Source organism: Myotis nattereri, assembly GCF_964212035.1.
Source record: "Myotis nattereri genome assembly, chromosome: 1".
Classification (NCBI taxonomy): Eukaryota; Metazoa; Chordata; class Mammalia; order Chiroptera; family Vespertilionidae; genus Myotis; species Myotis nattereri.
The window spans coordinates 109,279,647-109,300,200 of NC_138075.1; the positions used below are offsets into that span (position 1 = coordinate 109,279,647).

Genomic DNA, 20,554 nt, shown 5'->3' on the forward strand with positions numbered 1-20,554 from the left:
TCAAAGGCACCCAGCCTTGGGGGGGGGGGGGGGGGTTTCGGGGAGTTCTCTGTCTATGCTTATCAGATAATGAAGGCAATAAACAGTTTCCCACATCTCCCCCTTATTTTTTCTTTAAAAAATAATCAAGTCCCAATTTCAATGTCCAAAAGTTCTGAGTCCATGTTTCAATGTCCAAAAGTTCATGTGTACATGCCAGCAATGAAATGCTGGTTCTGGATGGTGGACAAATGCAGGTCCGGTCCTCTCTGGTTTGGTCCTGGGCACCCTGCAGCGACGCACAGCTGCTGACTGCTAGCATGGCAAGGCGTCTTCCACCATCTCCATCTCTGAACTGTCTCTTCTGTCTTTGTGGCTGGCTTTCTGTGATCCGTTGTTACAGGAATCCACATGGTATTGTAGCTGTTCTCTGAAAGTATACAAACATATTCTCGACCAAAGGTTAAAGGAAAAAAACCTTACTTGGGGTCTTTTCTTTAAAATGATCTTTCCCTGGCTTACCCTGGCATAATGTGTGTTTTTTCTGAGTGTCTCACTATTAGCATTATAAACGAAAAAATTTTTTCTCTAAATGTAATTTAGTTACAGGATCTATTTCCTTACATGGTATTCTTCCACTATATTTTTCCACTAAATATGAAGAATATTATCTCACCAAAGTATAAAAACCAAGGTGTTTTGTATCAGGACTACATTCTTTTTTTATGTTTAATATGCTGGCAAAATTGTAAATTTGGAAGTGTGATGGGTAATTTCTACACATTAGTACTAGTCTTTATTCTTACTATGTTACTAATTATCCTAATTTTACTTTCCTAAAGCATATACTCACATTTGTAACTGGATCTGAAATTTTTGAATTTACTAAATTATAATTAACTTGACCACTGTGGGTAGTTAAAAATATTTTATGGTGCCCTATCCAGTTTGGCTCAGTGGAAGGGTGATTGAAGGGTCCTGGGTTCAATTCCAGTCAAGGGCATGTAACTTGGTTGCAGGCTTGATCCCAGGCTCTGGTTGGGGCGCATGTGATAGGCAACCAATCAATGTGTCTCTCTCATATCGATGTTTCGCTCTATCTAAAAATCAATGAAAAATATCCTTAAGTGAGGATTAACAAAAAAATATATATGTATTTTATGTTATATGCCTATATTCTTAAGTTCTATGTCTGTGTAACTAACAGAAGTTAAGTGAGGCTCCTGAGGTTACATCCTTTTGGGCATAAGTTGTGAGAACTCTAATAAACCATAAAACAAAGACTTTTAACTAGGATTCTGAGGATTTTTGAATTCAGCAGTTACAGCCTTTCACTGTCTTTTTCTTTTTACATGGATTTCCCAAATAGCGATCGATGGGATAGAATTATAGTTTTCTAACATACTTAGGCTTTTATTCATATTTTTATTTTAGACCAAAGAAGGTTGTAATAACTCATATAGTACTTTTCTCACATTAGAAAGAATTCATGAATTCTTTAAAGTTTTTGTAATGAAAATTCTAATATTTATTTTCAAAGGTTCTAAAGAAAATTCCTATTTTAAAGTTCATATTGTTTAGAGCTTCTAGCATTGTTAAAAGGATTAATAACCTAATGCATGTAGAGCACTTAGTCTGATTCTTACATAGTAAGCACTTCAGAAAGTTAGCCATTGTCATGACATTCTCTGTCTTCGAATAGTAAAATATTTTAGAGCCAAGTTAGCTTAAACCAATCTGAAGGGGGGGAAATCTTCATATTCACCCAGGAACCATAATTTAGCATGGATTCTTAAGAATGCTAGAAAATAGTTATCTTGTAACTTTATAGTGTAGGTTTTTCAAAAACCTATTCTAATTCTGTCCTCTGGTTTGTGTTCTTATAATCTTCTAAAGCTAAAAGTTTATCTGCCTAGAAATTTTTGGTATTTTTTTCCAAGGGCAGGGTTTTTGTCTTGGTTCTTGTGGCCAAGAACTACTCTTTTCCCACAGCCTCAAGTGTTCTATGCTAAATGTCAGCTGCTCTCTCCGGAAGTAGGCGTATGTCAAGGACCAAGTGATTTATAATATTAAGTTAAGGCTTTCCAGAGAGGCAAAGGAGAGGAGGCAGAGTTGAAGAATACTCATTATTTTTATTATTGCCAGTAACTAATGATATTGTAATTAGCAATTACATAAAAACCTCATTTGGTTATGAGAATTCTACTCTTAAAATTTCTGAGCATATGAAGGGTCTTGGACTTTCCTGAGGAATCTGGATGTTTTCTGGCAGGAAGTTGACCTCAAGTACTTGTTGTTTTTTTTAAAAAATATATTTTATTGATTTTTTACCGAGAGGAAGGTAGAGGGATAGGGAGTTAGAAACATTGATCAGCTGCCTTCGGCACATCCCCCACTGGGGATGCGCCCACAACCAAGGTACATGGCCTTGACCGGGATCGAACCTGGAACCCTTCAGTCCGCAGGCTGACGCTCTATCACTGAGCCAAACCGGTTAGGGCCAAGTACTTGTTTTTTAAATTAATTAATTAAAAGTTAATTATTTTTGTTATTAATCCTTATTGAGGATATTTTTCCATTTATTTATTTATTTATTTATTTACATTTTATTCATTTTTTACAGAGAGGAAGGGAGAGGGATAGAGAGTTAGAAACATCGATGAGAGAGAAACATCGATCAGCTGCCTCCTGCACACCCCCCACTGGGGATGTGCCCGCAACCAAGGTACATGCCCCTGACCGGAATTAAACCTGGGACCCTTGAGTCCGCAGGCTGACGCTCTATCCACTGAGCCAAACCGGTTAGGGCCCATTGATTTTTTAGAGAGAGTGGACGGGAGAGGGAGAGACAGAGAAACACTGATGTGAGAGAGATACATCGATTGGTTGCCTCCTGCATGCCCCTGACCAGGGCCAGGAGCCTGCAACTGAGGGATGTGCTCTTGCCGGAATAGAACCCGAGACCCTTCAGTCCACAGGCCGACTCACTATCCACTGAGCCAAACCAGCTAGGGTGTAAGCACCATTTTATAGCAGAATGGCTGGCCCGCTGCAGTGTCAAGATTAGACATCACCTCCCCAAACTGATTATTTGTTCAAATACTAAAATCCTAGTGCAATTTCAGGCACTTCACACCTATCCTACTGTGCCTTGATGTCTCAGACAACTGGGGTACTTTCTTTTTCCAAACCAAATGCTATTACATTTCTCCATATACACACCTCCACTCAAGAGCTGCTTTGTTGCTTCTTTCGGCATTGGAATAGTCATTGTTTTGTAAAACTCTTCCTCTGGAGTAGGGACAGATATTTCTAGAACAGGCTGTTTAGCCTGCACTCTTCAGTGCTGGAGAGCCTATACATACTGGAATGAGCCTTTTCATATCTGATTTTGAAAAAGACTCTTGAGAACCTAACTGAGATGGCATGGGGATTAAAAAAGAGTTACAGTAAGTTCCTACTTTTTAGGTTAAAGGTAGATCTTTGGTTAACACATTTATTATTCAAATATGTGCCTTCTGATACTGGTTTCTTGTCTCCTCCCCCACCCCCCTTTATTTTTAAAAATATATTTTATTGATTTTTTACAGAGAGGAAGGGAGAGGGATAGAGAGTTAGAAACATCGATGAGAGAGAAACACCCCGCAATGGGGATGTGCCTGCAACCAAGGTACACGCCCTTGACCGGAATCAAACTTGGGACCCTTCAGTCCGCAGGCTGAGCCAAACCAGTTAGGGCTAGGACTTGCTCTCTTAACTGCCTCCTTCTGACAACACTTAACTGTTGGCTATCACACTTTTGAAGATTACATGGTTACTTTTCTTTGAGACTCTTTCGATTTTTCAACTAGTCTGTTTTTCGGTCTGGATTCAGTCCAGTGTAGTAGTGCCCTCATCCTTTTAAAATGAAACTGTCAACAAGAATTTATCAGGTTTTTATACCCCCTCCCCTCTTTATTCTTATTAATCCTCACCTGAGGATATTTTTTATTATACTGTCAGCCACAACCCAGGTACCTGCCCTTGAACAGGAATTGAACCTGAGACCCTTTGGTGTGCTGGCTGATGCTCTAACCCACTGAGCCACGCTGGTCAGGGCCCCCTCCCCTCTTTTAAGATAAATGTGATATCCAGCAAATGAGGAGGTGCTTGAAGTTCCCTATCTCTAACATCTTTATCACCATGCCAATTTTGGGATCTGAGTCAAGAAAACAATCCATTCTCCATTATGGAGCAGGTTGAGGGTACTCCAACAGCTGTATCATGAATCATTACTCTCTTTCTTTAAGAAATTATCTAGTGCAGTCTGTAGATTTCCACTGGGGAGTGTCATTTTGAGACACACTGCTATTCCACTTCCCCTTTTAAGATTTGGCCTTTTGCCTCGTTGCTACAGAGTGAGCAAGATGGGTCACCAGCAACTCTACTGGAGCCATCCGAGGAAATTTGGCCAAGGTTCTCCTTCTTGCCACGTCTGCTCAAACCACCATGGTCTGAGCCAGAAGTATGGCCTCAACATGTGCCTCCAGTGTTTCTGTCAGTAGCGAAGGACATAGGCTTCATTAAGTTGGACTAAGTGAACTTCCATGAATGACCCATGTTCAAGACATCTACCTTATGACAGAATGCTATCTCTGTACATAAAATAATAATAATAAAAAAAAAAACCTTAAAAAGAAGATTTGAAGGAGATTTGCCCATCCATTGGCATACTGTACTGCTCTTATAAACCCACTAAACTCAGATTTTCATGGGTAGGGATCGTGTCTTATTTATTTTATAAAATTCATAAATTTTAAATTAATTTATCTTGGATATCTCTTTTATAGTAGCTGTCTCGAGTTAAGATATTGGCAACTTAATTCTCAGATATTTTCCTTTCTTTTTTTAAAAAACAAATCTTTATTGTTCAGATTATTACAGATGTTTCTCTTTTTTACCCCCATAGCTCCCCTCCACCGGTTCCCACCCCAACCCATTCCCTTACCCCCACCCCCCCACCCCGCCACTGTCCTCATCTATAGGTGTACGATTTTTGTCCAATCTCTTCCCGCACCCCCCACACCCCCTTCCCCCTGAGAATTGTAACTCCACTCCCTTTCTATGCCCCTGATTCTATTATATTCACCAGTTTATTCTGTTTATCAGATTATTTATTCACTTGATTTTTAGATTCACTTGTTGATAGATATGTATTTGTTGTCACTTTGTTGCTCATAATTTTTACCTTTGCCATTTTCTTCTTCTTCCTCTTCTTAGAGAATACTCTTCAGCATTTCATATAATACTGGTTTGGTGCTGATGAATTCCTTTAGCTTTTTCTTGTTTGTGAAGCTCTTTATCTGACCTTCAATTCTAAACGATAGCTTTGCTGGGTAGAGTAATCTTGGTTGTAGGTTCTTGCTATTCATCACCTTGAATATTTGTTTCCACTCCCTTCTGGCCTGCATAGTTTCTGTTGAGAAATCAGCTGACAGTCATATGGGTACTCCCTTGTAGGTAACACTGTTTTTCTCTTGCCACTTTTAAGATTCTCTCTTTGTCTTTTGCCCTTGGCATTTTAATTATGATGTGTCTTGGTATGGTCCTCTTTGGATTCCTCTTGTTTGGGGTTCTCTGCGCTTCCTGGACTTGTAAGTCTTATTTCTTTCACCAGGTAGGGGAAGTTTTCTGTCATTATTTCTTCAAATAGGTTTTCAATTTCTTGCTCTCTCATATCCTTCTGGCATTCCCATAATTCGGATGTTGGGATGTTTGAAGTTGTCCCAGAGGCTCCTTACACTATCTTCATATTTTTGGATTCTTTTTTCTTTTTGTTTTTCCAGTTGGGTGTTTTTTGCTTCTTCGTATTTCAAATCTTTGATTTGATTCTTGGGATCCTCTAGTCTGCTGTTGAATTTCTGTATATTATTCTTTATTTCAGACAGTGTATGATTAATTTCTGACTGGTCCTTTTCCATTTTTTTGCCATTCTCATTAAGATCCTTGAAGGTCTCACTAAGTTTCTCAAAGGTCTCTAGAAGATTCTTGAGTAGTTTGAACTCTATATCCAGTAGTTTGCTTTCCTCCATTTCTTTCATTCGTGATATGTTTCTTTGTCTCCGCATTTTGGCCTTTTCCCTGTGTTGATAGAGTGGCTTTCTGTGTTAGGTGTCCTATAGGGCCCCGTGGCTCAGCCTCCCCAAACACCTGAGGTGGACACTCTTGGTTCACCCCTTTGTGGGCTGGGTGCACAGTCTTGTTATAGTTAAGCCTTGATTGCTCTTACTATCACTGGGAGGAATTGACCTCCAGGCCAATTGACTGTCAGGACCAGCTGTGTCTATAATGGAAGAACTGCTGTGCTGGAGACACCCTTATGGGGCAGGACTTGCTTCTGTGGGGCTTTGGTGCTCACTGAGTCTGCCCCTTGAGTGTGTCACTTATGGATATGAAGAGTTGTAATCTGGTGTGGTCTCACACTGACCACTGGGTACACTGGCTCCTGGATCTCCAAGGAGGTGCAAAGTCAGGAGCTACAGCGAGATCTTTAGAAATCTCCTCTTTCTTTGGGGTTTGGGAGTTTTGGAACTCCCTGACCCAGCTGCAGTTTGTTAGGTTAGGCTGGGAAAGGACAGGCCATTCATATGCAAAAGCCTCTGCGCACTGTTTGGGTGGGGTTGTAAATTGGGTGGGGCGGGGTCTCAGGGAATCACCAGGGCGGAGCAAATAGCAATGGCTGCCAGTCAGCCATCTCCACATCCCGTGCCCCCAAGCAGTAACAATGATCCCTGCGAGCACCTCTGAGAGAAAGCCACCCTTGCTTTCCGACCTGATGCCAGACAGTCCAGTTTCTCTCCGTAGGAGTCTGGGTCCTCAGAGTCTTGCTGGACACTGGAGTTCAGAGCAGTTGGGATCTTGTATCTTCCCTCCAATTGAAAAAAATAACGCACCCAGTTGCCATCCCATTTCGCGTGCCTCCGTACCTGCACTCTTCCGTGCCTCTGCACCTCCTACCCAGTCTCAATCCGCTTTTTTCTTTCCTTCTAGTTGTAGAACTTCCACTCAGCCAGCTTTCCCGTGGTTCTGAAGGATAGCAGTTTTATCTTTTAGTTGTAGTTTTGTTGTGGTTGTGAGAGGCAGCACGTACAGGTGTTTACCTTATGCTGCCATCTTGGTTCCTCTGACAGATATTTTCTTTTGTGACTTAATAGTCACCTCTCCCATTCTTTTTTTCTTATGTCATTTCTGATATTGTTTCCTAGTTTTATCTAGGAATTTTTCTCCTCTTCCTCTTTTTTCAGTTTTAAGCTCTTGTAATCAATCAGATTGGCAAGTATTCAGACAAACATGTTCTTTCTACTCCCTGTGAATAGCACTCTTAGCAGACTGAGAGCCTTTTGTCATTCATACATTCATCAGAATGCTTGCAACCAGGCACTGTGCTTGGTGTTGAGTATACAGTTGTGAGCATGGAAGTCTTGGCTCCTGCATCTCCCCAATTTTATAGTCTAATGGGAGCAGATAGATCTAAACTTTTATAATACTGAGTGCCTGGCTGGAAAGCAGTAAAAACTTCCAGGATGATTTCACTATAGGGTGATTTAGGAATAAGTCCAGTTTGGGAGTAAGGGAAAGAGGAATGTTCCAGCATGATCTGGCAGGTCAGCTCCAGTTTATTGGCAGCCATTCACATCCCTTCTTCTCTAGCAGCTATCAATTGGAAGAAGAGGTCAATATTGTTATTAAAGGCCTCCCTCACTCCCAAGTTTTTCAAGTCCTTTAGATTTTTTTCTCCCTAGGAAGACTTTCCAAGTTTCTTCTGGTAGTGTGATTGACCCTCATTTAACCAGCTGGAATGGGTAGCAGTTGGCAAGCTACCTTCAGGTTCTTATGGAGAGTAATCAACTACCTGCTCCACTCCCCCTTGTCTCCTTCGAACCTGAAAGACTTTGCTCTTGCTGATGGTTAGGATCTTCCTGTTTATCCTCCACATTTCTCTGTGTGTATTTTTTTCTTCTGTTTCTATTCTGTGTTATATTTTTCTGCCTCTCACCCTCTTGATATGAATATTCTCCTATGACAATTTAGAAATGTTTACTTCCTTATTTTCTTGTTAAATTATTTCCTCCCTTGTCTCTGGGAATTCATCACCCCCCCTCCCCCCAATTGATTTTTAGAGAGAGTGGAAAGGAAGAGAGAGACACAGAGAGAAACATGGATGTGTGAGAGACACACCCATTGGTTGCCTCCTGCACCAGCCCCAACCGGGGCCAGGGATTGAGCCTGCAACCGAGGTAAGTGCCCGTGACCAGAATTGAACCCACAACCCTTCAGTCCAAGGGCGGATGCTCTAATCACTGAGGCTAGTGCCTCCATTCTCTTTGATAACCTTTGTCTGGAGAGTGGTTATTTATTATTTATTTACACATTGAATGGCATGTGATTTTTATTTATTTTATTTTATTTTTTCAACTTTTAGAAACTGTTTATTTTCCATCAACCTTATTTCCGTTCTGTTAGGAATTTGTGGAAGAACAGCTTAGGACCACTCAGTGGTTGTTCCTACCCATTCAGTAGCCTGAGCAGTGGGAGCTGCAGACCAGTCTTCAGTGGCAGGCTGAGCACTCCAGTCTTCAGTAGGAAACTGCTGAATGGGTACAGAGGGCACCTGCACGCCTTCAGACCAGTCTGTAACCTCAGGCTGAGCAGCAGTGAACTCAGGAGCAGGAGCAGTCCATTCACCCTGAAATTCCTCCTTGGTCACAGCCTTTTCAGCAGCGGCCTGCTCTTCCTTTTCAATCTCTTCAGGATCTCTGTAGAAGTAAAGATCAGGCATGACTTCCCACGGGTGTTCACGGGAGATAGTGCCACACATGCGGAGTGCTTCCCGGGCCAGCATCCACCACATCAGACCCACTGAGTGAGCCCCCTTGTTGTTGCAAGGGATGGCGATGTCCACATAGCGCAGCAGAGAGTCTGTGTTACACAGAGCAATGGTGGGCAGGTTAACGTAAGACGTCTCTGTGAGAGGCTGGTGGTCAGCCCTGGGATCAGTAACCACCAGAAGTCTTGGCTCCTGGAAGGCTGCCTGCATCTGGTTGGTGAAGGTTCCAGGAGTGAAGCGGCCGGCAATAGGAGTGGCTCCAGTGGCAGCAGCAAACATCAGCACAGCTCGCTGGCCAGTATTCCTGGACGATATGACACTGACGTCAGCTGGGTTTTCAATGGCAACAATGGCACGAGCTGCCAGCAGAAGCTTCTCCCAGGTTCTCTTCAGATTGATGATGTAGATGCCATCACTTTTCCTTTTGTAGATGTACTGTTCCATTTGGAAGTCAAGGTTGGTGCCACCTAAGTGGGTTCCTGCTGCAATGAATTTGAGGACATCCTCCTCCTTCATTTGCAGGACATCAAGGGCTCTGGACATTGTGAAAAGTTTCCCTTTAAGTTACATGGGAACCGAGAACAACGCCGTATGGAGCCCTCCCTGGGTAGTGCAGAAAGCGATTTTTATTTTTTATAAAAATATTTTTATTGCTTTCAGAGAAGAAGGGAGAGGGGAGAGATAGAAACATCAATGATAAGAGAGAATCATTGATCAGCTGCCTCCTGCATGCCCCCTACTGGGAATTAAGTCTGCCACCTGGGCATGTGCCCTTGACCGGAATCCAACCCAGAACCCTTCAGTCTGCAGGCCTACACTCTATCCATGAGCAAAACCAGCTAGGGCTGGAGAGTGGTTTTGAAGTCTGAGAGGAGAGATATTAGCGTGAGTTTAGTAAACATGCTATTGGCTAATGCCTCCAGCAGGAAACCAAGTGTGACACAATTCCTGCAATGCCTGGGAGCATGCGCTCTTTAGGGCTGGGGGTTCCGAAAAACAGTTATTACCCTTTACCGCTTTGTAAAGGTCTCTGACTCTGTTATGAAGACTACCAACAAACATCATTTGGTGGCATGGTTTACAATATGTACTAATTTTAAAGCATTATGTTCAGATATCCCTATTATTTATACATATATATATATATGACTATGAAATCAATACTTTTTTTTTTTTGAGTAGATAATATAGTCGCATTATTTAAACTGAAAAAAGTACAGAAGTACTTCTGCCGGTATTGCTCAGTTGGTTGAGTGTCGTCCCGTGCACCAAAAGGTCGCAGGTTAGATTCCTGGTTAGGACGCATGCTTGGGTTGGGGGCTCCATCCCCAGTAGGCGGTGTACAGGAGGCAGCGCATTGATGTTTTGTTCTCACATTGATGTTTCTCTTTCCCTTTCCCATCCTCTCTCTCTCTAAAATCAATAAAAACATATTTTTAAAAAAGTACAGAAGATAATCTGGTAAATATTTTCCCTCTTGCCGTTCATCTGTTAAGATGAATGATACGTGTCTTATGTTTCTCAAGATCACTTAGTGGAGTGGAAAGACTTGGGTTCAAACCTTGAAACCGCAGGTCTGCCATTTATTAGTTGAGTGACTTTGGGCAACCTGTGTATTGGGTTCTGTGTGCTTTGATTTATGTGGTTAATAATACTTTGCTTGCCAAGGCTGAAGAGTATGATGTATGTACAGTTCCTTCTTTGGTACATGTTAAATGCTTCGAAAATGGTTGCTACTATTATTATTTCTTGCTGGACCACACTCTTTGGCCTATGTGAACTGGGAGGGGCAAAGTCTTGCTCTAACAAGTGAATGGATTGAATTGCCTTCTTTACTGTTATATGTGACCAATGCTCTCTTACATATGGAAGGAAACCAGGAGTCAGGGGAAACAGAAATAGCATTTTAAAAGGAATAGAACATTTTTTGTTGGTCAGGTATTGGAGACTGGCTATTTCTGGTCTGGGGCTTTCACATTTAGCTGGTGGAGTGCTGATAAACCCTAGCCTTCACTTCTGCAGGTAGGAAGTCATTAACTCTGAGGAGCTTTTCATGTTTAATAGCTCAGTTAACACTGGCCCTTTAGTGTTGAGCTATGTTGGACTCATAAGGGAAGCTTCATTTGGTCAGCCCTACTTTGGATTTCCTACTGTTCAGTTCCCATTGTGATGTTAATCCTTTAATAACAGCTTTTTATTCATTTTGGTTTTTGCACAATGCTTGATGTTAATGCAGGAAACATTCAAACCTGTGAAGAGTTTTTGTGAGTTTATTTGAACCAGACTGTTGACAAATGCCCAGAAGCAGAATCTCAACAATGGATTGAGATGATGCCCAGGAGAATGGCATTTTGCACCTTGTTTTATGCATTACAACCAAAAGAGGAGACGTAGGTGGGTTACATGAAATCCATTAGTGAGAGTTTAGGGAGGTGGGAGAAAGCAAAGTAGGAAAATTCTGGGTTTGAGTAAAAAGTAAAACGATGGACAGAAAACAAGATGGAGGCATAGGTAAACACCGGAAATTGCTGCCTCGCACAACCACTTCAAAAATACAACTACAAGAAAAAACGGACATCATCCAGAACCACAGGAAGGCTGGCTGAGTGGAAATTCTACAACTAGAAGGAAAGAGAAAAGCACACTGAGACTCAGAGGAGGTGCGGAAGTAAAGTGCAGAGGTATGGAGGCGCACGTGGAAAGGGCTGGCAACTGAGGACGTGGTTGTCTTTTTCAATCGAGAGGGAGTCTCAAGCTCCCAGCTGCTCTGAACTCCAGTTACGGGCGAGTCTCTGGGGACTCAGACTCATACGGGGAGAAACTGGACTGTCTGGCATCGGTCGGAACTCGAGGGTGACTTTCTCTCAGAGGGACACTGAGAAGCGGGGCCTCTTAGGGCAGGACTGAGGAGCAGCCATAGCTGCTTGGTCTGTCCTGTTGTTCCCCTGAGATCCTGCCCCACCCAAGCTGTGTGCAGAGGCTTTTGCATATGAATGGTCTGGCCCTTTGCAATCTAAAATTACCTAACAAGCTGCAGCTGGATTAGAGAAACCCAGAACATCCAAAAGAAGGCCCAAGGCCCCACAGCAGCTTGCATTGCTTTACAGCTGGGCCTCATCTGGGCACCTCCAAACCCCAAACAAAGAAGAGGAATCAGCAGACCTCTCCATAGCTCCTGCTGGGTAGACTCAGGCAGAGGCTAAATTAGCACCTCCTTAGAGATCCAAGTGCCAGTGTACCCAGTGGTCAGAGTGGGACCATCCAGATTACAACTCCTCAGATCCATAAGGGACACACTCAGGGGGCAGACTCAGTGAGCACCAAAGCCCCACTGAAGCAAGTCTTGCCCCAGAAGGGTATCTCCAGCACAGAAGTTCTCCCACTGCAGACACAGCTGATTCTCACAGCCAATTGGCCTGGAGGTCAATTCCTCCCAGTGATACCTACAACAATCAAGGCTTAACTACAACAAGACTGTGCACAAAGCCCACAAAGGGGTGCACCAAGAGTGTCCACCTCAGATGATTGGGGAGGCTGAGCCACTGGGCCCTATAGGACACCTAGCACACAAAGCCACTCTCTCAACACAGGTAAGCATAAAAAATGTGGAGACAAAGAAACAGGTCACAAATGACAGAAATGGAGGAAAGCAAAACTACTGGATATAGAGTTCAAAACCACACTTATAAGGTTTTTCAAGAATTTTCTAGAAACCGCTGATAAATGTAGTGAGACCCTCAAGAAATCTAGTGAGACCCTCGAAGATATGAAAAAGGACCAACTAGAAATTAAGCATACACTGACTGAAATAAAGAATATTATACAGAGTTCCAACAGCAAACTAGATGATCGCAAGAATCAAGTCAAAGATTTGAAATACAAAGAAGCAAAAAACACCCAACCGGAAAAACAAAAAGAAAAAGGAATCCAAAAATATGAAGATAGTGTAAGGAGCCTCTGGGGCAACTTCAAGTGTACCAACATCCGAATTATGGGGGTGCCAGAAGGATATGAGAGAGCAAGATATTGAAAACCTATTTGAAGAAATAATGACAGAAAACTTCCCCTATCTGGTGAAAGAAATAGACTTACAACTCCAGGAAGCGCAGAGAACCCCAAACAAAAGGAATCCAAAGAGGACCACACCAAGACACATCATAATTAAAATGCCAAGAGCAAAAGACAAAGAGAGAATCTTAAAAGTGGCAAGAGAAAAGCAGTGTTACCTACAAGGGAGTACCCATATGACAGTCAGCTGATTTCTCAACAGAAACTATGCAGACCAGCCAAAACCGGTTTGGCTCAGTGGATAGAGCGTCGGCTTGCGGACTGAAAGGTCCCAGGTTCGATTCCGGTCAAGGGCATGTACCTGGGTTGCGGGCATATCCCCAGTGAGAGATGTGCAGGAGGCAGCTGATCGATGTTTCTCTCTCATCGATGTTTCTAACTCTCTATCTCTCTCTCCCTTCCTCTCTGTAAAAAAATCAATAAAATATATTTAAAAAAAAAAAAAAAAGAAACTATGCAGACCAGAAGGGAGTGGCAAGAATATTTAAGGTGATGAATAGCAAGAACCTACAACCAAGATTACTTTATTCAGAATTGAAAGTCAGATAAAGAGCTAAGGAGGTAAGAAAAAGCTAAAGGAGTTCATCAGCACCAAACCAGTATTATATGAAATGCTGAAAGGTATCCTTTAAGAAGAGGAAGAAGAAGAAAAAGGTAAAGATACAAATTATGAACAACAAATACACATCTATCAACAAGTGAATCTAAAAGTCAAGTGAATAAATAATCTGATGAACAGAATAAACTGATGAATATAATAGAATCAGGGGCATAGAAAGGGAGTGGACTGACTATTCTCAGGGGGGAAAGGACTGAGTATTCTCGGGGGGGTGCGGGAAGAAACTGGACAAAAATCGTACACCTATGGATCAGGACAGTGGGTGGTGGGGTAAGGGCAAAGGGTGGGGTGGGAACCGGGTAGAGGGGAGCTATGGGGGAAAAAAGAGGAACAACTGTAATAATCTGAACAATGAACATTTAATTTTTTTAAAAAAGTCAAATGATGGCCCTGACTGATTTTGCTCAGTGGGTAGAGCGTCGGCCTGTGGACTGAGGGGTCCCAGGTTTGATTCCGGTCAGGGGCATGTACCTTGGTTGCGGGCACATTCCCGCGAGGCAGTGTGCAGGAGGCAGCTGAATTGATGTTTCTCTCTCTTCGATGTTTCTGGCTCTCTATCCCTCTCCCTTCCTCTCTGTAAAAAAAATCAATAAAATATACATATTTTTTAAAAGTAAAATGATGGACACAAGCTTCTTTTACTTAGGTGGGTGCAGGGTAGTTAACATAACAATGAGGAGACTTGTGGTCTCTACAGAACAGTGACTGTGCTTTGAGGGGTCTAGAAAAAGTAAAATTACTTTGATATTCCAATGATGTGTTATTGTAGATGCAAAAAGATAATAGACAGGCTCAGTTACCATAAATATTGACCTTTGTCAGGGAAGATACTGGTCTAGGAAAATTTCTACCCACCATAAACTTTTTTACTTAAAAATGGTTTAATTTCAGACCATCCTTTGTGGTTACTTTAGGTCTCAGAGTTTTCAAGGCTGTCACTCGGGCCTTCCCCTGAGCTAGTCAGGTTAGCATGTGGTCCCTTTTGTCCACATAGATGTAATGGATGGAAGAGTCTGGAATTTCAGAACCATTCCCATTTGGTCTCATCAGGAGGATGGTGTTAGGCCTTTCTTCATGGTTATCTGGCCTTTATTTTTGCCTTAGCAAAAATTTTTTTTAAATCCTCGCCAGAGGAGTGAGGAAATATTTTCCATTGATTCTTAGAGAGAGTAGAAGGGAGGGGTGGAGGGAGGGTGAGAGAAAGAGAGAGAGAGAAGAGAGAGAAACATGGATGTGGCAGTGATACATCGATTGGTTGCCTTCCATGTGCCCCGACTGGTTGTGGAAGGAACCTGCAACCCAGTATGTGCCTGTGACCGGGAATTGAACCTGAGATCCTGTGGAGTGTAGGCCGACACTCTAACCACTGAGCACACTGGCCAGGGCTAATTTTTAAAAATATTGTTTAATGGATTTTAGAGAGAAAAGAGGGAGAGGGAGAGAGAAACATTGTTGTCAGAAAGAAACACTGATTGGCTGTCTCCAGCCTGGAACTGGGAATGGGATCTGACACTTGTGTTGATTGGAATTGAATCAGCAACATTTGTGTTCACTGGAAGACGCTAAATCAACTGAGCAACACGGGCCAGGCCTAGGTAGCTACTTTAGAATGAATGGTGAGGGAAGATGTCTTAGTCCTGCTATAATGAAATACTAGGTGGCTTATAAACAACAAAAATTTATTTCTCAGAGTCTGGAGGCTGGCAAGTTCAAAATCAAGGCTCTGGTAGATTTAGTATCTAGTCAGGACTTCTGGGTTCATAAATGGTAGTCTTCTCTCTGTAACCTCATGTGACAGGAAGGGGTAGTAATCCTAATAATGATTTATCTTTCATAAGCAAATTACATTTACTGTGTCCTCGCTGAAGGGACTTGTTATTTAGTGTATTGGTAATGAAGACTTAATAAGTGTGGATGAAGAGGCCACATGCTAACCTGACAAGCTCAGAGAAGGCCTGCATGGAGGCCTTGCAAACTCAGACACCTTAAATAACCACAAAGGATAGTCTGAAATTAAAACTTTTTAACTAAAAGCAGTTTATGGCAGGCAGTCATGTCCTAGGCCAGCATCTTCCCTGACAAAGGGCAATTTTTGCCTTGACTGAGCCTGTTTATTGTCTTTTTGCATCTACAATAACGTACCTTGGAATATCAACGTAATTTTCCTTTTCCTGGACCCCTCAAAACATAGGCACTGTTCTGTGGAGACCACAAATTTCCTCATTGTATTGAGTTAATTGTTGACTGTTAACTGTCCTGTACCCACTTATATAAATGATGTACCTATCATTTTACTTTTCATCCAATCCTGGAGGTTTCCCCACTTTGCTTTCTCCCACTTCCCTAATATCTCACCAATGGATTTCATGTAACCCACTTGCATCTGCTTTTTTGATTAACATGTATAAAATAAGGTGCAAAACAGCCATTCTCTGGAACATTATCTCAATTCGTTGAGATTCTGCTTCCCAGTATTTGTTGACAGTTTGGTTCAAATAAACTCACAACAATTCTCTTTAGGTTTGAACATTTCTTAACATTGACATGAGGGAATGGCAGAGTTGTCTTATGAATATGAATATATGGACTTAGGAATTGTATGTCATGTTTTATTTATTAGGAAGTGTGGAACATAAAGTTTCTTATAGCTAAGCCCTGCACAGGGAATCAGGAAAAATTTTAGAGATATTAAAATACCCTATAGTTTATTTGACTTTTTGAAGGAAAGCTTTAGAAATCAAAACCAAATAAAAGTAGCCCTGGCTGCCGAAACCGGTTTGGCTCAGTGGATAGAGCGTCGGCCTGCGGACTGAGGGGTCCCAGGTTCGATTCCGGTCAAGGGCATGTACCTGGGCTGCGGGCACATCCCCTGTGGGAGATGTGCAGGAGGCGGCTGGTCTATGTTTCTCTCCCATCGATGTTTCTAACTCTCTATCTCTCTCCCTTCCTCTCTGTAAAAAATCAATAAAATATATTTAAAAAAAAAAAAAAAAGTAGCCCTGGCCGATGAAGTTCAGTGATTACAGCATCACCTCATGCACTAAGGGGTCTTGGATTCGATTCCTGGTCAAGGGCACGTACCTGGATTGCAGGTTCATTCCCCAGCCGGGTTGGGATGCGAGGGAGGCAACTAAATTGATGTGTCTCTCTCATATCAATGTTTCTCTCTCTCTTTCCCCCTTCTTTTCTCCTTTCCACTCTAAAAAACAATTGAGGAAATATCCTCAGGTGAGGATTAACAAAAACAAAACAAACAAAAAAAAGAAAGTAAAACTAATTTTTAAAAAAGTTTGGTCCATGGAAATAGAGCAGATAATTGGAGACAATGAAGAAATGTGAATAGGAATCAATTAGACTTAGGTATACTGTAAATTATTTATAAAAAACGAAGTGAAGCAATCCTGAACTTAACGACCACTGTCTTCCTGTGTTTATTTTCAGCTGCTCTAAGAATGATCGAGGAACTGGCCCCAGCTAGAGGTAGACTAGGAATGCAAATGATAAATCACTGAAATGTTCAGTTTTGTTTTGTTTTGAATCCTCCCCTGAGGATATTTTTTCCATTGATTTCTAGAGAGAGTGGAAGGGAGGGAGGAAAGAGAGAGAGAGAGAGAGACATCAATGGTTGCCTCCTGCATGCACCCCTACTGGGGTTGGGGAACCTGCAACCAAGGTATGTGCCCTTGACCGGGAATTGAACCCGAGACCCTTCAGTCCTTGGGCCCATGCTCTAATCACTGAGCAAAACTGGCTAGGGCGACAGTTTTTTATTTGGTTAGTTAATCTGTGGATCTGTGGTCTTTATGGGAAAAAAAAAAGTTCTTTCTTTAGTAAAAATAATTGATTAAGTCAGCTATTTCCTTTAAAATGAGAACCAATTTTCCCTAGCTGGTTTGCTCAGTGGATAGAGCATTGGCCTGCGAACTGAAGTGGGTCCTGGGTTCGATTGCGGTCAAGGGCATATGCCCAGGTTGTGGGCTTGGTCCCCAGTTGGGGCGTGCAGGAATCAGCTGATTGATGATTCTCTCTCATCATTGATGTTTCGGTCTATCTCTCCTTCTCCCTTCCTTTCTGAAATCAATAAAAAAAATTTTTAAAAATATGTAATTTTTAAAAATGAGAATCATTTACAGTTAAAAACAGCTGCCCAGATTTGGTATTCCTTTCCAACTTTTTTGTCTGGGGTTAGAAATTTAGGGGGCTGCCCATTGGAAGACTTATTTCCCCTCATTTTTAGGAAGTTTTTAGTGGCAGTAATAATTATACTATAATTTCAGTAATATTGATAGTGATTTAATAAAGCAAATAGAACTATTTTGGATTTAATTTGAAATTCATATATATTTTTTCATTTCATATTTTTTTCTAGAAGAAAAGTAATGGAAAACATGCAAGCAAAAGAATAAAAGATTTGCCCTGGCTGGGTAGCTCAGTTGGTTAGGGCATCATCCTGATGTACCAAAGTTGTGGATTCACTCCCTGGTCAGGGCATATGCAAGAATTAACCAGTGAATGCATAAATAAGTAGGACAAATGGATGTCTGTCTCTTTCTCTGTCTGTCTCTCTCTCAAGGCCCCTTTTCTCTCACTCTCTAAAATCAATAAATTAAAAATAAAAGGTTCACTGCTTTATAGATTGTTATGTTTGGGATGCCTTACAGTTTTTTATTGTTGCTTTTTTTTAACAGAAAATTGTGATATACTTTGATGGCTTCACAGTGGTCCATTATATGCACTTTCATAGCTTTTTAAATTTCCCTATATGTTTTTGGTTATTTAGGCTATTTCTAATATTTTGCCATTGGAGCATGCTGGCACCTTTTCCCTCCCTCACACCTTCCCAAGTATGTTATCTTTACTCTTCACTCTCCTAAAGCTCCAAGGGCCCCTTCTTCTGCCTCTATAACTTGTTTTCTGAGCCCATTTCTTCTACTACTCACTTATACCTCTGTGACTTTCTAAATAAATTTTTTCTTATTAAAACAAAAAGAAACCTTAGTGTTTCACCATTTAGTAAGAGGGTTGCTTGCTTATGTTTCTATTAGATAATCCTTATCATAAGGCAGTTCCTTCTATTCCTAGTTTCTAATTTTTTTAAAAAAATATGTTTTATTGATTTTTTTACAGAGAGGAAGGGAGAGGGATAGAGAGTTAGAAACATCAATGAGAGAGAAACGTCGATCAACTGCCTCCTGCACATCTCCTACTGGGGATGTGCCCGCAACCAAGGTACATGCCCTTGACCGGAATCGAACCTGGGACCTTTCAGTCCGCAGGCCGACGCTCTATCCACTGAGCCAAACCGGTTAGGGCCTAGTTTCTAATTTTTTAAGGAAGACAGATGTTGAATTTTATTCAATGTGTTTTCAGTTCCTGTTGAGAAGGTTGTGTTCTGAGTGGTGGGAACAGCACCAGGTGTTAGACCAATGGGGTCAGACAGGACTTGGGTTCAGCAAACTCAGCATTTGAGTTCTGACTAGGAAAGAATTCAGAGCCAAGACTCCAACTATAAGGGAACATTTATTTGGAAAATCACAGAGGTAGAAGAAGTAATTTGTAGAAGTGTTACCGGTGAGATGAGGAGACCTTGGTTCTTGGCTTCTTGAAGGAAAGATTTCAATCAAGAGACAAAGTGTAGCAAAGTAAGTAAGAATATTTTGGCTGCAGCAAAAATATACTTAGGACAGTGAAATAAGGAAGGTGCATAGAAGAAGTAACAAGAGCTTAGGCTAGGCTGTTTTAGCTCACTGAGAAGTCAGAGAAAAGGGGGCTTTGTGTTACCAGAGAAATCAGGGGGTCCGATTTCCCTGACTCTAGTGGGTGTGGGGTGGGTCTGGCGATAGTTTCAGAGAAAGAATTTTCTAAGACTCACATGGGAGAATGGTGTGTAGTTACATTTCTTGGGTTGTAAAGTTGTGCCCTCCTTAAGCCAGTCCTGAAAGAGGTACAGCAAAGCCAAAAGCAAAGCCAGTGTCCAGAGCTTCTGTTTCATGTTCACCCAGGGTCCAGTCCAGCATCAGGTTTATTAAAGTCCATTAGTTCACTGTGTGGAGTCCACATGACTGTGGGCTACATGGGCAAATGCACCCCCTGCAAGTGAAGTCAGGCACAAACAGCAAGCTAGCAAGCCAAGAGCCAAGAGAGCATGCTCCTTTGTTTAGGAGTTTACATATTCAGGTTTCTGACTCTTGCCAGTTGCTCAGTGGTTAGAGCATCAGCACAAGGACTGAAGGGTCTCAGGTTCAGTTCTGGTCAAGGGCATGTACCCCGGTTGCAGGTTTGATCCCTGGCCTCGGTGCATGTGGGAGGCAACCAATGGATGTGTTTCTCACATTGAGGTTTCTCTCTCTCTGTCTCTCTGCCTCCTTTCTACGCTCTCTAAAAATCAATGTAAAATGTCAGGCCAACGTGGCTCAGTGGTTGAGCATCGACTTATGAACATTTTTATTATTTCAAAGAGGAAGGGAGAGGGATAGAGAGATAGAAACATCAATAATGAGAGAGAGAATCATTGATTGGCTGCCTCCTGTGTCCCCCACACTGGAGATTGAGCCTGCAACCCTGGCATGTGTCATGACTGGGAATCGAACCGTGACCTCCTGGTTCATAGGTCAAGGCTCAACCAGTGAGCCATGCCAGCCAGGCAAAATTTTATTAAAAAACAAACCCTGACTGGTTTGGCTCGGTGGATAGAGCGTCGGCCTGCGGACTGAAGAGTCCCAGATTCGATTCCCGTCAAGGGCATGTACCTTGGTTGCAGGCACATCCCTGGTGGGGGGTGTACAGGAGGCAGCTAATTGATGTTTCTCTCTCATCAATGTTTCTAACTCTCTATCCCTCTCCATTCCTCTCTGTAAAAAAAAAAATCAATAAAACATATTTTAAATAAATAGATAAATAAATAAAATAAAAATCAATGGTAAAAAAATATCCTCAGATGAAGATTAACAAACAAGAAATTCAGGCCCAGCAGGTGTGGCTCAGTGGTTGGGCCTCCACCCAGGAACCAAGAGTTGCTGGTT

At 42.0% G+C, this 20,554-nt stretch overlaps 2 protein-coding genes and 1 pseudogene across 4 annotated transcripts in view; 2 read left to right on the top strand and 1 right to left on the bottom strand.

The window, feature by feature from the left end:
• Window positions 1–20,554, top strand: part of PTPN9 (protein tyrosine phosphatase non-receptor type 9) — a 162,250-nt gene that overhangs the window by 18,433 nt on the left and 123,263 nt on the right. The window lies entirely within an intron of this gene.
• Window positions 4,386–4,736, top strand: LOC308530951 (small ribosomal subunit protein uS14-like; annotated as a pseudogene). Its single transcript has one exon. The product of its transcript is annotated as a small ribosomal subunit protein uS14-like (transcript).
• Window positions 8,431–9,388, bottom strand: LOC308530612 (small ribosomal subunit protein uS2-like; the record flags this gene model as incomplete). Its single annotated transcript, XM_081107321.1, has 1 exon — window positions 8,431–9,388. One exon carries the CDS (start codon window positions 9,386–9,388, stop codon window positions 8,501–8,503), a length of 888 nt encoding a protein of 295 aa, XP_080963447.1. The 3' UTR covers window positions 8,431–8,500.